Here is a 19,512-nt window from a genome sequence, read left to right on the forward strand (position 1 = left end):
TCCTCTATTCACATGTGCCTTCAGTCTAGGATACGAAGCAGCCTACCTAGTAGCACCTCACTAATCATGGGGTACTTTCACACTTGCGGCAGAGGATGCCGGCAAACTGATGGTATTTTTCAGACGGATCAGGATCCCGATCGTCTGACAAATGCATTGAAATGCTGGATCCGTCTTTTCAGTGTCATCCGGAAAAACAGAGACCGCAATGCCGGATCTGTTTTGCAGGAACACTTGGGGCCAGATCCAGCATTAATGGATTTCAATGTAAAATAATGCCGAATCTGTCTCTCCGGTGTTATCTGGAAAAACGGATCCAGCATTTATTTTTTTCACATTTTATTGCGGTCTGAGCATGCGCAGACCGCAATGCCAGATCTGTTTTGCAAGAACACTTGGGGCCGGATCCAGCATTAATGCATTTCAATGTAAAATAATGCCAGCATTCCAGCAAGTGTTCCGGAATTTTGGACTGAGAAATACCGCAGCATTTCGGTGTTTTCTCCGTCCAAAATAACATAAGAGGGACTGAACTGATGCATCCTGAACGGAATACTCTCCATTCAGAATGCATTGGGATAAACCTGATCAGTTCTTTTCCGGTATTGAGCCCCTAGGACGGAACTCTATGCCGGAAAAGAATAACGCTAGTGTGAAAGTACCCTTAAACCATATTTAGTGAAATACAATTTCTGAAATTCCTGTTGTTTTTAAAAAAAATATGCAATGTATTATTTAACCCCTTTCCCGACCAGTGCCATATATGTACAGTGCTGCAGGGCATAGAAGCTGCGCTTGTCCGATATTACTGACAGCAGGGCCCTTTCGTATCTACCAGTATTGGTGAAAACACTGATGACAGCAGATTACCCCTAAGATGCAGCAGTCAATGATGACCACAGCATCTATAGGGTTTAGAGGGAAGGAGTTCCCTATCTGACCCCATCAGCTTGTGGGTTGCCAATGGCTTCTATGGCAGCGCAAGGTCTCAGGCTACTTTCACACTTGCGTTCAGAGCGGATCCACTCATATAATGCAGACGATGGATCCGTTCAGAACGGATCCGTCTGCATTATATTGTAGAAAAAATTCTAAGTGTGAAAGTAGCTTCAGACGGATCCGTCCAGACTTTACATTGTAAGTCAATGGGGGACGGATCCGTTTGAAAATTGAGCCATATTGTGTCAAATTCAAACGGATCCGTCCCCATTGACTTACATTGTAAGTCTGGACGAATCCGTTTGCCTCCGCACGGCCAGGTGTCCGCCTGCGGAGCGGAGCCCAAACGCTGCCAGACTGATGCATTCTGAGCGGATCCGCATCCTCTCAGAATGCATTAGGGCTGGACGGATGCGTTCGGGGCCGCTTGTGAGAGCCTTCAAACGGAACTCACAAGCGGAGCCCCGAACGCAAGTGTGAAAGTAGCCTTACAAAAACCTCGAGCCAAGCTGTTACAGAAGCCTATGAGGCCCAATCCCCAGGCTGAGTCTCATAGACGAACTGTCAGTGTAATACTTGACAGTTCCAATGCAGTACAATACATCTCTTGTACTGCATTGGAAAAGGGATGGAACCCTGAAAAGTTGAAGTTCAATAGTGAGACAAAAATAAGTAATAGTAATAAATTGTTTTATAAAAATAAAATTTTCAAATAAAAAAAAGTGCCACTTTGCTTTTATTGTGTAAAATCGAGAAAATCGAAAAAAAATAAACAAAGGCAAATTTGGTCACCATGTCCGGCTCTATATTACATGGTTCAATAGACTACATGATCATGGAGAAGACTGCTAACTTGACAGTTGTCCAGAAGACAGTCATTGAAACCCTGCACAAGGAGGGGAAACCACAAAAGGTCATTGCTAAATAAGCTGACTGTTCACAGAGTGTTGTATCCAAACCTATTAATGGAAAGTTCAGTGGAAGGAAAAAGTGTGGTGGAGAAAGGTGCACAAGCAACAGGATAACCAAAGCCTTTATAGGATTGTCAAGAAAGGGCCATTCATTAATTTGGGGCAGATTCACAAGGAGTCTCATTCCTGGGGTCAAGTCAGAGACTACGTCAGCAGCATCTTACCTGGGCTAAGTGAAAATGGACTTGACTGTTGCTCGATTGGGTCCAAAGTTCTGTTTTCAGATGAAAGTAAATTTTTCATTTCAGAGTCTGGAGGAAGAGTGGAAAGGCACACAATCCAAGTTGCTTGACGTCCATTGTGAAGTTTCCACAGCCAGTAATAGAGGCTAACCCCTTACCACCGGGATATCGTTTCACCATATAGAAAATAATAGTTTTTTTTCTATACTTAGAAAGCTAATACATCTGATATTGATGGCCTTTATAATCATATATTGTGCATCTGAATAAACCCATAATATATACAGTATTAGCTTTCTAAGCATAGAAATTCACTCTTCTTAACATGGTAAGGCTACAGTAAGTACTGTATATAATTTACAGTGTTTTACCCTCATCAACTGTGTCCTTCCTCCATACGTTGTAGATTGTAAGCCTTCGTGGGCAGGGCCCTCTCTTCTTCTGTACCAGTTAGTAACTCATCTTGGTCATGCTTATTGCAATTTTCTGTATTATGTACAGCTGTGTTCAAAATACTAGCAGTCAGACATCACTAACCTGATCAATGTTTTTGGTAGAAATGATGATATTTCAACGTGGCAAATAATTTACTAGCAGGTGTAATAGAAACCCAACAGACACAACAGTCATGCCATGCATGCTGCTGATTCTCTGTAATTCAATCACTTATTGAAAGGGGCATGTTCAAAATAATAGCAGTGTGGAGTTCAATGAATGAGGTCATTCATTCTTTGAAAAACAGGTGACAATTATTGCCCTTATTTAAGGAAGGAAGGCAGCAAATGTTGTACATGCTGGTTACAGTGCATTTCTCTCTGAAAAATGGGTAGTTCCAGACATTGTTCAGAAGAACAACGTACCTTGATTAAAAAGTTGATTGGAGAGGGAAAAAACATATAAAAGAAGTGCAGAAAATGATTGACTACACAGCTAAAATGATCGCAAATGCTTTAAAATGGCAACCAAAACCTGGAAGATGTGGAAGAAAGCGAAAAGCTACCGTTCAAATGGATAGAAGAATAGCCAAAATGGCAAGGACTCAGCCAACAATCAGCTCCAGGAAGATCAAAGAAGGTCTAAAGTTACCTGTGAGTACTACAATGAAAAGGAAATGGTGTTGAAATGGGTGTTCCAACAAGACAATGACCCGAAACACACCAGTAAACGTCCAACATCTTGGTTCCAGACCAACAAGATTGACGTTATGGAGTGGCCAGCCTAATCCCCGGATCTTAATCCAATAGAAAACTTGTGGGGTGACATCAAAAATGCAGTCTCTAAGGCAAAACCAAGAAATATAGAACTGTGGCATGCAATCCTGGGCTGGAATACCTGGTCACAGGTGCCAGACGGTTGACTCCATGCAACACAGATGTGCAGCAGTTCTCAGAAACAGTGGTATACAACTAAATATTAGTCATTCAAAGGAAAGCTAAATCTTCAAACATTTTTCAGTTTATATAGTGAATGTTTGCGTTTGTAAAGAAGAATACAAACACTGCTATTTTTTTGAACAGTCTAATATTCAGCCCAAATTTGATATATTTTTCTTCACGTTTTGATCTGGAATAGAATGTGTAGTGTTCCCAATGCATTTGTGTGTATGGAAATAAAAGCTATTAGAAGGATTTTGAGCTTTATTCACTTTTTTTAAACACACTGCTATTATTTTGAACACAACTGTTTGTATACCCCTTTTCATTTGTACAGTGCTATGGAATGAATGGCGCTATAATAATAATACATAAGGTTAATAATATGTACATGCTAGGACACAGCTCTGTCCTTAACATGCTGATCCCTAGCCCTGTCAATCAAGGGCAGTGGAGAGGTTGCAGAGCACAGGGGGAGTCACATAGCGATGCTTCAGCCGTGCTCCCTGGTGCTCCAACTTGCTATAAAACCACAGATATCTCTGCAGCTGTTTAACATACAGACAAAAGAAAGGTTTTGTTTTAATCAGCATGATCAACCCTACCAGTAAGTATGCATGGTTTAACAGCATTGCTCAAGATGACAGAGCCTCTTTAAGAAGGTGTTGGATATCTTCTTTATGAAACACCATATACGGGGTTACAGGTATTAATGTAGAATGTTTTTTTTATTTATTTATTATACACACTTATATAGTATATACTTATATAATGTTGATCCAGGAATATGTTCAGGAGGGGTGAGAGGAATTTTTTCCATTTTATGGCAGATTGGGTCTTTTCTATCTAGAGTGTTTTTTTGCCTTCCTCTGGATCCACATGGGTTTGTAAGTATTATACGGCTTGAATTAGTAGACTTAAGTGTTTTCTCAACCAACTAAGGCTGGGTTCATACCAGTGTTAGCAATTTCTGTTCTTCTCCATTAGAGGAAGAATAATGGAAGTTCCTGATTTGGCACACAACTGAATGGAACGGAGCAGTACAGACCCCACTGAATATAATGGGGTATGTTTGGTTTCTTTTCAAGACACCACTTATTTACTGCACAAATACCGTATTTTTCGCCCCATAAGTCGCACTCCCCCCCCCCGAGTCTTATGGGGCGAATGCTTCCATTTTACATCGCAGTCTGTGATATATGAGCCAGGAGAGAGGAGGGGCTGGAGTTCAGAACTAGTCACTGTACTCTTACACCGGGCCCCGCCGCTCACCGCAGTATTTATAAACATTAATCCTTCCATAGCAAGCAGAGCGGACGGCAGCAGTAACGTCGCTCACTGACATCAAGCACCTGCTCCTCCCACTTTAAGAACGAAGCAGGCGCGCAACGTCAGTGAGTGACGTTACTGCTGCCGTCCTCTCTGCCTGCTATGGAAGCTTGTTCGTAAGTGCTGTACTGATACAGGGGAACGGGGAAAGCGCAGCTTTAGTTAAATTTATTAACCGGATAAGGATTAATGTTTATAAATACTGCGGTGAGCAGAGGGCCGGTGTATTGGGGGACACTTATGAGGGGAATCTGTGGATGACGTATAGCAGCGCCGTCCACAGATCCCCCACCCCATAGCAGTACCATCCACAGGTCCCCCACATGACAGTGCGTCATCCACAGGTCCCCCACATGACAGTGCGTCATCCACAGGTCCCCCACATGACAGTGCGTCATCCACAGGTCCCCCATAATAGTGTCATGCACAGACCACCATTAATTCAAAAGCACACCTTTCGGTTAAATTTTATTTTTTTCTTATTTTCCTCCAAAAGCCTAGGTGCATCTTATAGGCCTTATAAGTCCTGTTTTTTTGTCCTCAGTTTGTGAAATGGAGCCTCCGATGCAGAGGTGAACAATCCCTAGCTATGTCTTTTTTTCAACCATACAATCTAAATGTACATTATTATTTGCTATATGCAAATTATTAGCAAAAATTGAAATAAATCATGCTTACCATTAGTTATTTTATTATAGTGGTATGATAATAAACAATTATAATTCATTGTTATCACTCACCTTGCATTCAATTCGTATTATAAATGAGCGTTGTATACTCTTAAAAATGATAAAGAAAATACATATTTAACCCGTTCGCTACCAATGCTGTATATATGGCGCTGGAGCAATATGTAAATATGGCGCCCGCTCGCACGTGCAGCCGGCGCCATGGCCGACAGGTCTCTACTGTTTCATACAGCAGAGACCTGCGGCTAGTTACCGTGACCGGCAATAATGCCGATTGCGGTGATTAAAGGCTTTAGATGCCGTGAACAAGCGAAATCACGGCATCTAAATGCGCAAAAACACGGAAGCTCGCGTTGGCCGCACGGGGTTATCGGTAGTTGCTCTGAACACTGTAAGCTTCGTGGATGAGGCGTTAAAGGGACTCTGTCACCAGTTTCTAACCCCCCCTTTTAAAACTATTGTTCTCTCCATGGTGCCCTTGTCATTACAAAGCTGTTGTTATAAGATAAATCCGCCGTCTAGTTTTGATAAAAATCGCTTTTATCTAACCTGTCAATCTTCTGGATAAGGTGCCCAGGGCGTTTCTGAAGGTCTGAATCTGCCGCTCTCCGCCGCCGCCGTTGGTGCCCAGCTCCTCCCATGATCCTTTCAGCGCCACCTCGATGTAATGAAATCCGCCTCCGGCTCTCCTCAGTGCCCCCTCCTCCTTTTCAAAGATCCCGCGCGTGCGCACAGGCCTGTGCCTGATGCGCCCGTGCGGACTTTTAGATTCTGCCTCGTTGAGCGAAGCATGCGCACTACGCTCAACGAGGCAGAATCTAAAAGTCCGCACGGGCGCATCAGGCACAGGCCTGTGCGCACGCGCGGGATCTTTGAAAAGGAGGGGGCACTGAGGAGAGCCGGAGGCGGATTTCATTACATCCAGGTGGCGCTGAAAGGATCATGGGAGGAGCTGGGCACCAACGGCGGCGGTGGAAAGCGGCAGATTCAGACCTTCAGAAATGCCCTGGGCACCTTATCCAGAAGATTGACAGGTTAGATAAAAGCGATTTTTATCAAAACTAGACGGCGGATTTATCTTATAACAACAGCTTTGTAATGACAAGGGCACCATGGAGAGAACAATAGTTTTAAAAGGGGGGGTTAGAAACTGGTGACAGAGTCCCTTTAAGTGTTCATGCTGCAATTTCTATTTTGGCCACCAGATGGCAAACCAGGATAAGAAATTAGCAACTTCTAGTTTAAATGTCATTTTAAAAATCCCTGATAGAACAATATAAAAAATTAAAAACCGTTATTTATAGGCTCATATATGAGCTTCAAAATCATCACCAATTTTTTTTTACATTTTTCAAAAAATATATAAAAAATATAAAAGAAATAAACCCTTTCCGTATAATTAAAAAATGAATACCTAGATAACAATAAATATAAACATCATGGATATCATCTCGACCGAAAAACACCCATACTATTAAAATATAAAAAAAAATCCAATACGGCGAATGGCGTAACAGAAAAAAGGGTCAAAATGGCCAATTTGTCATTTTTTATTGCTTCTCTTACCCCAAAAAAGTTATAAAATGTGATTAAAAAGTCACGCACACTCCAAAATGGTATCAATTAAAACGACAGATTGTTCCGCAAAAAATGAGCCCCTATCCAGATCAGTAGACAAAAGTATAAAAAAAGTAATGGGGGTCAAAATATTGTGATGTAAAAAAATTATGTTTTTATCACAGTTAAAATTTGTTTTTACACTATTTAGACATAACAAAAACGACACATATGGGGTATCGTTGTAATCGTACTGACCCAGAGAATGAACGGCTTGGGTCAGTTTTGCCATAAATGAAACGCCGTGGGAACAAAACCTGTTTTTTACCCCAATTACACCCAATTTGGAATTTTTTTTTTACAGTTTCCCACAAAATTTTATATCATAATTAATGGTGGCATTTGAAAGTACAAGCTGTCCCACAAAAAATAAGCCCTCATACAGCTATGTGACCGGAAATATAAAAAAGTTATGGCTCAAGGAAAATAGGGAAGAAAAAAAGAAAAGCGAAAAAACCTCCAGTAGTCTAAGGGTTAAACCAATCAACTGGTTACAGAGCTATTTCTAAAAAATTATTCATAAATGTATCATTATCTTGTAAACTGTATATAATCAGTACAAGTATGCCAGTTTATATTACCATATTGGTAATTAAATTATTTACTAATCCTACAGATGGTAAAAACGTTATCACAGTGGCTGATGCCGGTTGATAAATTTGACGCATGGCTAGGGAGCAGGGAGTATACAGAGTAGCGCCAGGCATAGTTGGCCCAGCACACAGAAAACTGGCGGAAATTAGATCAGAAATCCACCCCAGGCCCTAGCTGGGATAGAGTTCGGGCTCTTTCACATGGGCGTCCCATGTGAGGGCCGAACAAGATGCAGGTGAGTTGCAGGAAAATGCGCGATTTTTTCAGTGCGAGTGCAAAGCGTTTTAGTGCGTTTTGCACGCACGTGAGAAAAATAGGCATGTTTGGTACCCAGACCCGAACCCGGACTTCTTCACAGAAGTTCGGGTTTGGGATCGGTTTTGTGTAGATTTTATTATTTTTCCTTATAACATGGTTATGAGGGAAAATAATAGCATTCTTAATACAGAATGCTAAGTAAATTAGGGATGGAGGGGTTAAAATAAATAAATAAATAATTAAACTCACCTCATCCACTTGTTCGCCGAGCCCGGCTTGTCTTCTTTCTTGTTCTTTGAGGACCTGGGAGGAAAAGGACCTTTGGTGACGTCACTGCGCTCATCACATTGTCAATCACCATGGTGATGGACCATGTGATGAAGAAAGAAGACAAGCCGGGCTGCGCAAACAAGTGGATGAGGTGAGTTTAATGGTGATGGACCATGTGAGGAGCGCAGTGACGTCACCAAAGGTCCTTTTCCTTCCAGGTCCTCAAAGAACAAGAAAGAAGACGAACAAGTGGATGAGGCGAGTTTCATTATTTATTTATTTTTTAACCCCTACATCCCTAATTTACTTAGCATTCTGTATTAAGAATGCTAATATTTTCCCTTATAACTATGTTATATGGGAAAATAATAAAGATCGGGTCCCCACCCCGATGGTCTCCTAGCAACCATGTGTGAAAATCGCACCGCATCTGCACTTGCTTTTGTTGCGTGAAAAACGCACAATATAGAGCTTGCTGCGATTTTCACGCAACGCACAAGTGATGTGTGAAAATCACTGCTCATGTGCACAGCCCCATTGGAGTGAATGGGTCCGGATTCAGTGCGGGTGCAATGCGTTCACCTCACGCATTGCAGCACCCGCATGGAATTCTCGCCCGTGTGAAAGGGGCCTTAAATCCTGGTTCACGGACTTACTGAGCTGCACCACAATCATGAAGAAGCACACGCCTAAGGCTACTTTCACACTAGCGTTCATGGGTCCGTTCGTGAGCTCCGTTTGAAGGAGCTCACGAGCGGACCCAAACGCAGCCGTCCAGCCCTGATGCAGTCTGAATGGAGCGGATCCGCTCAGACTGCATCAGTCTGGCGGCGTTCAGCCTCCCCTCCGCACGGACAGGCGGACAGCTGAACGCTGCTTGCAGCGTTCAGCTGTCCGCCTGGCCGTGCGGAGGTGAGCGGATCCGTTCAGACTTACAATGTAAGTCAATGGGAACGGATCCGCTTGAAGATGTCACCCTATGGCTCAATCTTCAAGCGGATCCGTCCCCCATTGACTTTACATTGAAAGTCTGAACGGATCCGCTCAGGCTGCTTTCACACTTAGAATTTTTTCTAAGTTATTAATGCAGACGGATCCGTACTGAACGGAGCCTCCGTCTGCATTAATATGATCGGATCCGTTCAGAACGGATCCGATCAAGCGCAAGTGTGAAAGTAGCCTTAATTGTGGTGCATCTGCCACTAGCAGGGCAGAGATTTATTAAAGTAATGTATCAATATGCAACTTTTTGGCTTTTTTTTTGGAGAGTCTGCTTGCTTGAAGCCAGTTATTTTTTACAAAATGTAAGGCATTTGTTAAATTTGTCACATAAAATACCTATGGATTTTTCAATATACTCTAATCATATTTATTACAAAGGTTCTTTCTTGTGACTTTTTGCAAAAAGTCACAATAATAAATCTAGCTAAAAATGTAGTCCAACACACAAAAGATCTGTCCGACCCTTAATAAATGAAAGCTGCATGGCACATTTGTCATAGATACCTACTCCACTGGTGAAACAGGCAAAATCACTCCACTTTTCTGGTGCAGGGTACTAAATTCCAGTATGTCTCCCATGGTGTATATGCTCCTGTAATGCTGAAGTACATATTATAATAAAAACTTTAGGCTTTATTGGACAACTTGCATAAAATCCAGAATGAACAACAAATGTGGTATTAGTACTTGCACTGTATGCTGGACTTTTTCTCCTGGTGTTTGCTCAGTATGTCCATGCATCAGGAGTTACAGCAAAGAGTAGGCTGCAGCTTCATCTGCTGTAATACTGTGTATTATGAGCTTCGGCAGCAGTCAAGATGTGTATTATGAGCTTCGGCAGCAGTCAAGATGTGTATTATGATGTTCTGCATTAGCTGAGGTGTGTACTATCGTGTACTGCAGCAGCTGAGGTGTGTACTATCGTGTACTGCAGCAGCTGAGGTGTGTACTATCGTGTACTGCAGCAGCTGAGGTGTGTACTATCGTGTACTGCAGCAGCTGAGGTGTGTACTATCATGTACTGCAGCAGCTGAGGTGTGTAGTATCGTGTACTGCAGCAGCCGAGGTGCGTATTACCATGTACTGCAGCAGCTGAGGTGTATATTACCATGTACTGCAGCAGCTGAGGTGCGTATTATCATGTACTGCAGCAGCTGAGGTGCGTATTATCATGTACTGCAGCAGCTGAGGTGCGTATTATCATGTACTGCAGCAGCTGAGGTGCGTATTACCATGTACTGCAGCAGCTGAGGTGCGTATTATCATGTACTGCAGCACCTGAGGTGCGTATTATCATGTACTGCAGCAGCTGAGGTGTGTATTATCATGTACTGCAGCAGCTGAGGTGTATATTACTATGTACTGCAGCAGCTGAGGTGTATATTACTATGTACTGCAGCAGCTGAGGTGTGTACTATTGTGTACTGCAGCAGCTGATGTGTGTATTATCATGTTCTGCAGCAGCTGTGGTGTGTATTATCATGTACTGCAGCAGCTGAGGTGTGTATTATCATGTTCTGCAGCAGCTGAGGTGTATATTACCATGTACTGCAGCAGCTGAGGTGTGTATTATCATGTACTGCAGCAGCTGAGGTGTATATTACCATGTACTGCAGCAGCTGATGTGTGTATTATCATGTTCTGCAGCAGCTGAGGTGTGTATTATCATGTACTGCAGCAGCTGAGGTGTGTATTATCATGTACTGCAGCAGCTGAGGTGTATATTACCATGTACTGCAGCAGCTGAGGTGTGTATTATCATGTTCTGCAGCAGCTGAGTTGTGTATTATGATGTTCTGCAGCAGCTGAGGTGTGCATTATGTTTTTTTAGCAGCTGAGGTGTGTATTATGATGTTCTGCAGCAGCTGAGGTGTGTATTATCATGTTCCGCTCCAGCAAAAGCTGAGGTGTGTATTATCATGTTCCGCTCCAGCAAAAGCTGAGGTGTGTATGCATAGTATGAGTTTAGATACATTTTTATTTGCATGTGTTAGAGGAATATGGCAGGAGAATCTCCCGCATAGCGTACACCTCTGATCAGAGGCTATTGCAAACTTCATTGTATAGGCATATGGTCAAATATTTCACTAATTGTCCCCCATTAAACATATTTAAACTGTGCAATGTGCCATCTTATATATACAATATATACTATAAAACTGAACATGTGATATTTTTGTTTAAATGGACAGTGGGCCCGCAGAATTGGTTTCTCGGGTGGGCCCTATGTACCCCACTCTGACACTGGACACTTTTGTCTAACATTACACCTACTATTAGTTGGCTTAGTTTAAGACAGAATCTTATGGCAGAATTGTGGAGAAATTTTGCTGTGAAATGTTGCACATTAGGCCACGCCCCATTGTCGAGCTAGGTGCGGAGAATATATCATCAACTAGATGTGCACTGACATCAGTAAACGGACATTCTGTTACTTTTAGATGATCACACATTAGTTTTATTTTGATGCACAGATACTGTAAAAATAATGTACCGTATTATACACTTTATAAGACGCACCTGATTATAAGACGCACCTATGTTTTTGAGGAGAAAAAAATAATATATATTTTGAACCAAAAGGTGTGCTTTTGGTGGGTTTTGAACTAATGATGGTCTGTGGATGACACTGTTATGGGGGGATCTGTGGATGACACTGTTATGGGGGGGATCTGTGGGTGACACACTGTTATGGGCGGGATCTGTGGGTGACACACTGTTATGGGCGATCTGTGGGTGACACACTGTTATGGGCGGGATCTGTGGGTGACACACTGTTATGGGCGATCTGTGGGTGACACACTGTTATGGGCGATCTGTGGGTGACACACTGTTATGGGCGATCTGTGGGTGACACACTGTTATGGGCGATCTGTGGGTGACACACTGTTATGGGCGATCTGTGGGTGACACACTGTTATGGGCGATCTGTGGGTGACACACTGTTATGGGCGATCTGTGGGTGACACACTGTTATGGGCGATCTGTGGGTGACACACTGTTATGGGGGGGGGGAATCTGTGGATGACCCACTGTTATGGGAAGCGGGGGGGGGGGATCTGTGGATGACAACATCTTATAGTGACCCCATTACACCGGGCCCCGCTCACTGCAGTCTTTACATGTAAAGTCTGTTTATTAAATCCGTAACCAGTGGCTCTGGTTTGTTAAACTAGCGTAATCATCTGTAGTAGTACTCACTATCAAAGCGGCCGGCAGCGTAACCTCACTCATTCATGCTCCTCCCACTTCATGAATGGCGCAGGAAGGGCATGAATGAGTGAGAGAGGTTTCGCTGCCGGCCTGCCGATTTGATAGTGAGTACTACTACAGAAGATTACGCTAGTTTAACAAACCAGAGCCACTGGTTGAGGATTGAATAAATAGACTTTACATGTAAAGACTGCTGTGAGCGGGGTCCGATGTAATGAGTACAGTGACTGCACTGGGTCCCCGCTGCCAGTGCAACAGCAGTTGCCGGCCCCCAGCCCCTCCTCCCACCCCGCTTACTGTAACTGATACATCGCAGGCCACACTGTGCAGCATAGCGGCCCCTCACTTTTGGTCTTATAAAGCGAAAAATACAGTACATATTAAAATGCGAATACTTAGGGTATAATGGCAGGTTACATACACAGAATCTACTAGGATGTTTCATGGGATATGTTAAGAAATTCATGCTTGTGCTTTTAATTTCCAGATGTGTGGCATAATATTACAGAATCTAGCACCAATGCATTGATGACTGCAGCCTGGACGGAATAGTAGGTTTATTTCTGACAAGCCTCCTTTGGTATGTTTTCACTTGGATGTTCATTCTACTTTTCTACAAAGAACTTCCTTTGAGCTTTCCTTGCTTTTTCAATCAACTCGAAAGTTGGTAAACCCTGTGGCATTTCTAGTAAATTAGACTCTTTTTCAAGAATATCTTCGGCAGTACCTAAACAGGAGAAAGAAAATACGGTTTTGTTAATACAGTGCGTTGTCTTTTTAGTTGTGTCCTATTAAGGGGAGAACTATGATCATTGACTCCTGTATACCTACAGTGTCTATTGGAATCAGAAATACATTTTATGGGAGAGATTTATCAAACTGGTGTAAAGTAGAACTGGCTTAGTTGCCCATAGCAACCAATCAGAGCCCACCTTTAATTTTTCACAGCTCCTTTGGAAAATAAAAGGTGGAATCTGATTGGTTGCTATGGGTAACTAAGCCAGTTCTACTTTACACCAGTTTGATACATCTCCCGCCTTGTCTTTTTTTCTGATTATTTCACAGACTCAGGCGCTGTGCCACCCAAATTCTGCACATTCACTGATGAAGGGGCACCTGTCTATGGTTTCACCATTGCTCATCCCCTTCCTCGAGCCAGGGAACATGCAGAATTTGAATACAGTTAGGGATCAAGGATTTACACGGAAATAAACCAAAACTGAGAAAAAGATGATTCCTTTAAAATAATAATCAACCTTTCAAGTTAGTGGTTTTAGAGAAATATTTCACTAAATGAATTAATGCTATTATAAGAAATAAAAATAAGGACCCTTTTTCATATTTAAAGGAAATCTGTGGCCAGGATCTTGGACTATTATCTGCAGTAATACATGAATAGTACTGCACATAAGGACATAAGGAGTCCAGATCACTTTTTATTTATCTACTCACCCTGCCCCCGTCAATGCTCAGACCTGCACTGAAATACATGCGTCCCCTCTGTTATGTTAGCACGGCACAATAGTCCGGGTTGTGTATTTCAGTGCAGCTTTGAGCGCTGACAGCGTGGAAATAGGAGAAGTAGGAAAATAAATTGTGATCTGAATTCTTTACCGATATAGCACTGCAAATAGTGCAAAATCGTGGTGACAGATTCCCTTTAAAAGGAGCGCCCAGAATAGTAATGTGTCTTCCCCTTTATATCACACTAACAGCAAAACAGGTGTTCTTATTTTGAAGAAATCCTCTTAATAAACCTGAACATACATAATGCAGCATTATTTACATCACAATTTCCATTGCATCTACTCCTATTGTTGTATAGATATTCCGATACCTATTTCTGTATTACATTAATTATTTCTGGCTGCACAGAAGCCTGTTGCCATAATATTACCCACTACAACAGTAAATAGCATTAATTTCCTCCCTCCTTCTTTCATTACTCTAATGTATTTTGACAAACAGCATGATGAGAGTTGTACATGCTTCGCACTAATAGCACTACAAAAAAATGATCCAGCACAAGCTAAACTGTTAAAAAAGCATCTGTCAGCATGACCAACCCCATTAAACCAGGGATACCGCATGACAGGGTGATTATGCTGAGTAAAATAATACTTTTCTGTTGTCTGTAGGATGAGAGATACGTAGAGGCATTTTATATTTATGTAATAAGCTCTTTTGAGCACCAGGTGGCTGACCAGAGCTCTTTGAGCTATGCACTCCCCCTTCCCTTTGATTGATAGGGCTAGACATCTGGTTTAGCCCTGTGTTCTTACATCTGCACCTGTAGCTCTAGCTCATTAAGTTGCGCTTGTACACTCAATCTGCTGTCCGAACAGCGCAGATTCAGACTGCACATGCGCCAAGGACGTTCGTCCACCCGGAAGTAGAGGTGCTGGTGGCTTCACTGAGAGTGGAAGAGCGCAGCTACTGGAAGGATCATGAGATGAGTATGCGCTCCTCCCCATAGAGCCTTCTCTCTCTGGTCCAGATGCTCCTCTGCCACTAATGAAAGTCGGGACCCACATCTTAACCGCAACACATTGGCAAAATCATGCATTCCCAAGTGGAATGCATGATTTTCCTAACACACTGACACCAGTAACTCAATATGTACACAACGCTGGACCACCAATGACTATTTGTTACATTACACAGCGCAGGCACGAGAACACAGGGCTAGATGAGAGGTCTAGCCTTGTCCATCAAAGAAGATGAGGGAGTGCACAGAGCACAAGGGTGTTGCGTTAGTGGTGCCCCAAGGGCTCCAATCAGTCCCTTGGTGCTTGAAAATGCTAATTTGCATAAATATAAAAAGAAAGATATCTCTGCGTCAACAGACAAAAGAAGGGTATCATTTTCTCAGCCCGATCAAGCCTGACAATATGCAGGATGAACTGTGTTGACCATGCTGATAGATACTCTTAAACCCCTTGGTGACAACCACTGTACATGTACACTTTAAAGATGGTGCCAGCTCATCACTCTTAGGACCCTGCAGAAGTAAAGATAAATGGAGTTGTTCCAGTTCCTTCTAATTTTTTTTTATGCCTAGGGCAAATAGACTAGACATAAGCGATTCCCAAACTTTTTACATAAACAATGTTTTTTATAGGGAACCGCTACTCCCATTCCCACTTCTATGGTGGTCGAGAGGGAAAAACATTCTACAGTTACAAACACTAAAGGCTGTAAACAGTGGCTTATTTGTAAACCTTGAACAATTGTTACTAAGGCCTCATGAACAAATTAATATTTTTCATCTATGCACATTTTTTTATGCGGATAGCACACTGATCCATTCATTTCTATGGGGAGATGCACACATCCATAAGAGGCAGACTAAAATGCAAAGGGGCACTACCAAAACAGGTGCCAAGATGTTTCCTCTGTGAATGGGCATCTGGGGCAGCAGCGGGTTTGAAGACGTTTGCAGGCATGAGCAACATGTTAGGGCGGTCATACACCTTCAATAGCTGTTGGTCGAATGATCCACTATTTCTTCCCACTTCTTCCCAGCTCCCACATACATATTCTGCTTTGCTGAACGTCTATGTGTATTTTATGAGGGAGACTTCTAGAAGCAGCTTATCTCAAAGAAGAACAAAAGGATCAGATGAAAATATTAATTTCGCCCGATCCCTCTCTCCCCCGATATCATCTGTCAGGGGAGAATCATGATCTCCTCGTACACATTAAACTGTTGGCCGAACCAGCCGAGGACGGCGGGTTTGGCCAACAATGCGGGACTTTGAAAAAATTATATAAATGATTTAAAAATGGTGGATGTTTTCTTTACCTCTCTAATTAGGCAAGACATCAATAGGTATTTCTAGATAAGAAATATCATTAGAAAATATTTATATAGATAAATGTACGTGTATATAAACCAGTCTCTTTATAAAACTGACCCGATGTAAGACATTTTGTAAAGGAAGAAACTATATAATGTCATAACTAAACCTTTCACCAGATTGTTTTTCAAGCAAAATAAGATGTGGCTGCAACCCAACGGGGCACTTCTATGGTCTTTAGCATTGCACATGGAATAGACGAAAGCAAAATGCAAACACCTCCACCGAGGTGAAGGCCTTGCATACCGTACTAGTGTTGGTGCCAGAGTGCAAGACAACAATCAAAATGACACCATACTAGCAAACTCAGCTCTGGGAAAGAAAGTGGTGGGAAGACTGGAGATGCACTATTATTTATGTGGGTCATGTTTGGTTCCATGTAAAAAAACTGTTTGGCATCATCCAGGTACTGTATGATCAAGAGAAGAACATGTTGGAAGTATGTGTGTACTGTTTCGCAATATGCTGCCTCAATCTGGCAATATGTGGGCAATGGATGGCCCTAAACAGCCACCTGTGCCCCTTCTCATATTCCTCATGTCATTAAATTTGGACTTCAGTGCAAAACCCTTATGATTTATATGAAAAGATACAGCATATAAAGACTATGCTGGTGTATTATTTTTGTATGTATGACTGTATTGTAGGTGTTATGGTATTTATTGTGTCGAAACAGTGGGGTCTTTCTTACACTTGAGAAAGACCCTACTGGGGTTGATATGTGGCGGTATATGGTCTATGTACTCTAATGAATTGTTCCACTGGAAGATGCTGGTAAACAGTTGCTTGATTTTTGATGTTATCTAACCTGGTTGGGAGAGCTGCATCCAGGACAAGGACTGTCCATCAGTGAGTGCTGTCTGTTCCATAAACTGTAGACCATAACATTCAATGCTCTAGACCTGGGTACTGCATAATACTATTTGACTGGATGCTGTGTGGCCCTGTTCAATGGGTAATAGGGCAATGTATGTTAATATTTATTTGATGTGGTGCTGTATTGCCTGGCTTAGTGGGAGCAGCTATCAAGATTTAGAGGGAACACTGCCAGTGATGGGTCACGGCCAGTCGTTTCTGAAGAGAAGTTGTGCGGAGAGAGGTGCCTTTAGCCTAACAGATCCTAGGCAGGTCTATGTGTCTCCATAGTTACAGATTTCTTTCAAAGCTTTTATGTAAGAAATGTATGGCACTATCCAGGTACTTTATCATCATGTGAACAACGTGCTGGAGTATTTGTGCACCATTTCACTATATGCTGGCTCCATCTGCCAATATGTGGGCACTGAACAACTGATGGATGCAGGCTGCCAGATCCCCATCGATCAGCCTATCCTAAGGATAGGCCTTTATTTAAAGGGGCATTCCAATGTTGTTTAAAGAAATCCCCTATCCACAGGGACCTCCACCGATCTTGAGAACAGGCACCCCGTACAGTACAGAAAGTCTCAACCCACTAAATATTGATAATGTTAATGTATTGTTTTAGTATAATTGCATTTTAAGAGTTTTTGTATTTGTTTCATTTATTTATAATTTTTAGGGTATCTGTTATATCTTAAAATACTCAATAGTAAGTAACATAATAATAATAATAACAATAATAATATTATAACTAATATCTGCATTGCGAAATTAGAATGAATTTAAAGGGTTTCTGTCACCCCCCAAAAGTCATTTTTCATTTTTGGGCTAATTAAAATCCTTATAGTGCGATTATTCAATATATAGTGCTCTTACATTTTTCTGTGGTTTAGTTTCTTTAAAAACAGCACTTTTATAACATGTTAATTACCTGGCTACCAGCAAGTAGGGCGGTTACTTGCTGCGCTGTACCAGTCTCGCTCGGCCGCTCCTTCCTCAGTGCTCTTGCGCCGGGTGTAGATGTGACGTCATCGGCGCAGGCGCACTGAGGAAGGAGCAGCCGAGCGAGGTCCTCCTCTCAGTGCGCCTGTGCCGACTGAAGACCGGTACTGCGCAGGCGCGAGATTTGGAACGCAGACAGGGCCAGCCAAAGGAGCAGAGCGCTCGCTGGCCCTGTCAATCAACAGGAGGAGGGGGCGGTAGCCAGGTAATTAACATATTATAAAAGTGCAGTTTTTAAAGAAACTAAACCACAGAAAAATGCAAGAGGGGGTTGGGGTGACAAAAGCTCTTTAAAGGCTATGTACACCTTTGGGGTGCAATTTTGTTTATGATTGCATTTTACTCACTTTGGGCTACAAATCATTTTTTCAACAGTTTTTTATTAAAAATATTGAGCCGTACTGTCACCAAGGGTTAACTGTTTTTCTAGCTGTGTGAAAGGTACTTTCACTTTGTGCTGGTCATTTAATAACCATTATCTAAATTACTAAAAGGTCATAAATACTTATTTAAGCCACATTCTTATTAGTAGGATTTAATGAGTGTTTATAAGGTCAGAGATCAGAGATAAGGAGCCCGTCAGCTCCCTGCCTTACGGAAGAGAGAGAAAATTAGATAAACTCAAAGCTGTGCAGGGAAAACAGCTAACTTTCACACTAGCGTTTTGGCTTTCCGTTTGTGAGATCCGTTCAGGGCTCTCAAAAGCGGTCAAAAACTGATCAGTTTTGCCCTTATGCATTCTGAAAGGAAAAGTATTCACTCAGAATGCATGAGTTTGCCTCCGTTTAGTCACCATTCGGCTCTGGAGGCGGACACCAAAAAGCTGCCTTCAGCATTTTGCTGTCCGCCTGACGAAGCCGAGCCGAACAGATTTGTTCTGGCACACAATGTAAGTCAATGGGAACGGATCCGTTTTCTCTGACACAATAGAAAATGGATCCATCCCCCAATGACTTTCAATGGTGTTCAAGATGGATCGGTCATGGCTATAGAAGACATAATACAACTGGATCCGTTCATGACGGATACATGCAGTTGTATTATTGTAACAGAAACATTTTTGCAGCTTTTGTAGCCTAAATATTTTTTATAAAGAAATAATCTATCCATAGGATAGGTAATGCCTGTTGGATAGGCGAGGTCCTACTGCAGGGACCCCAACTTACCACAAGAGCGGGTACCCCATACCACTAGGAGCCCCCTGAAATGAATAATGCTGCAGGTCAGGCATGTTAACTTCCACTCCATTTATTTCCATGGGAGTTCCAGAAATATCGGAAAGCTGTACTCTGCTGTCCCCGGGGCTCCCGAAGAGATGAATGGAATGGCAGATAACTTAACAACTAGAAACC

The 19,512-nt window shown here is 42.3% G+C and overlaps 1 protein-coding gene across 3 annotated transcripts in view; it reads right to left on the reverse strand.

The window, feature by feature from the left end:
- Positions 1–12,886: 12,886 nt before the first annotated feature.
- PLGRKT (plasminogen receptor with a C-terminal lysine) overlaps positions 12,887–19,512 on the reverse strand; it is a 97,353-nt gene continuing 90,727 nt past the window's right edge. For all 3 annotated transcript variants that reach the window (XM_044286921.1, XM_044286913.1, XM_044286931.1), the window contains exon 5: positions 12,887–13,164. In XM_044286921.1, the coding sequence (XP_044142856.1) occupies positions 13,043–13,164 (122 nt within the window). In that variant the 3' untranslated portion in view covers positions 12,887–13,042. The remainder of the gene's footprint in view (positions 13,165–19,512) is intronic.

The sequence above is a fragment of the Bufo gargarizans genome, chromosome 1 (genome assembly GCF_014858855.1).
Source record: "Bufo gargarizans isolate SCDJY-AF-19 chromosome 1, ASM1485885v1, whole genome shotgun sequence".
In the NCBI taxonomy this organism is placed as follows: domain Eukaryota; kingdom Metazoa; phylum Chordata; class Amphibia; order Anura; family Bufonidae; genus Bufo; species Bufo gargarizans.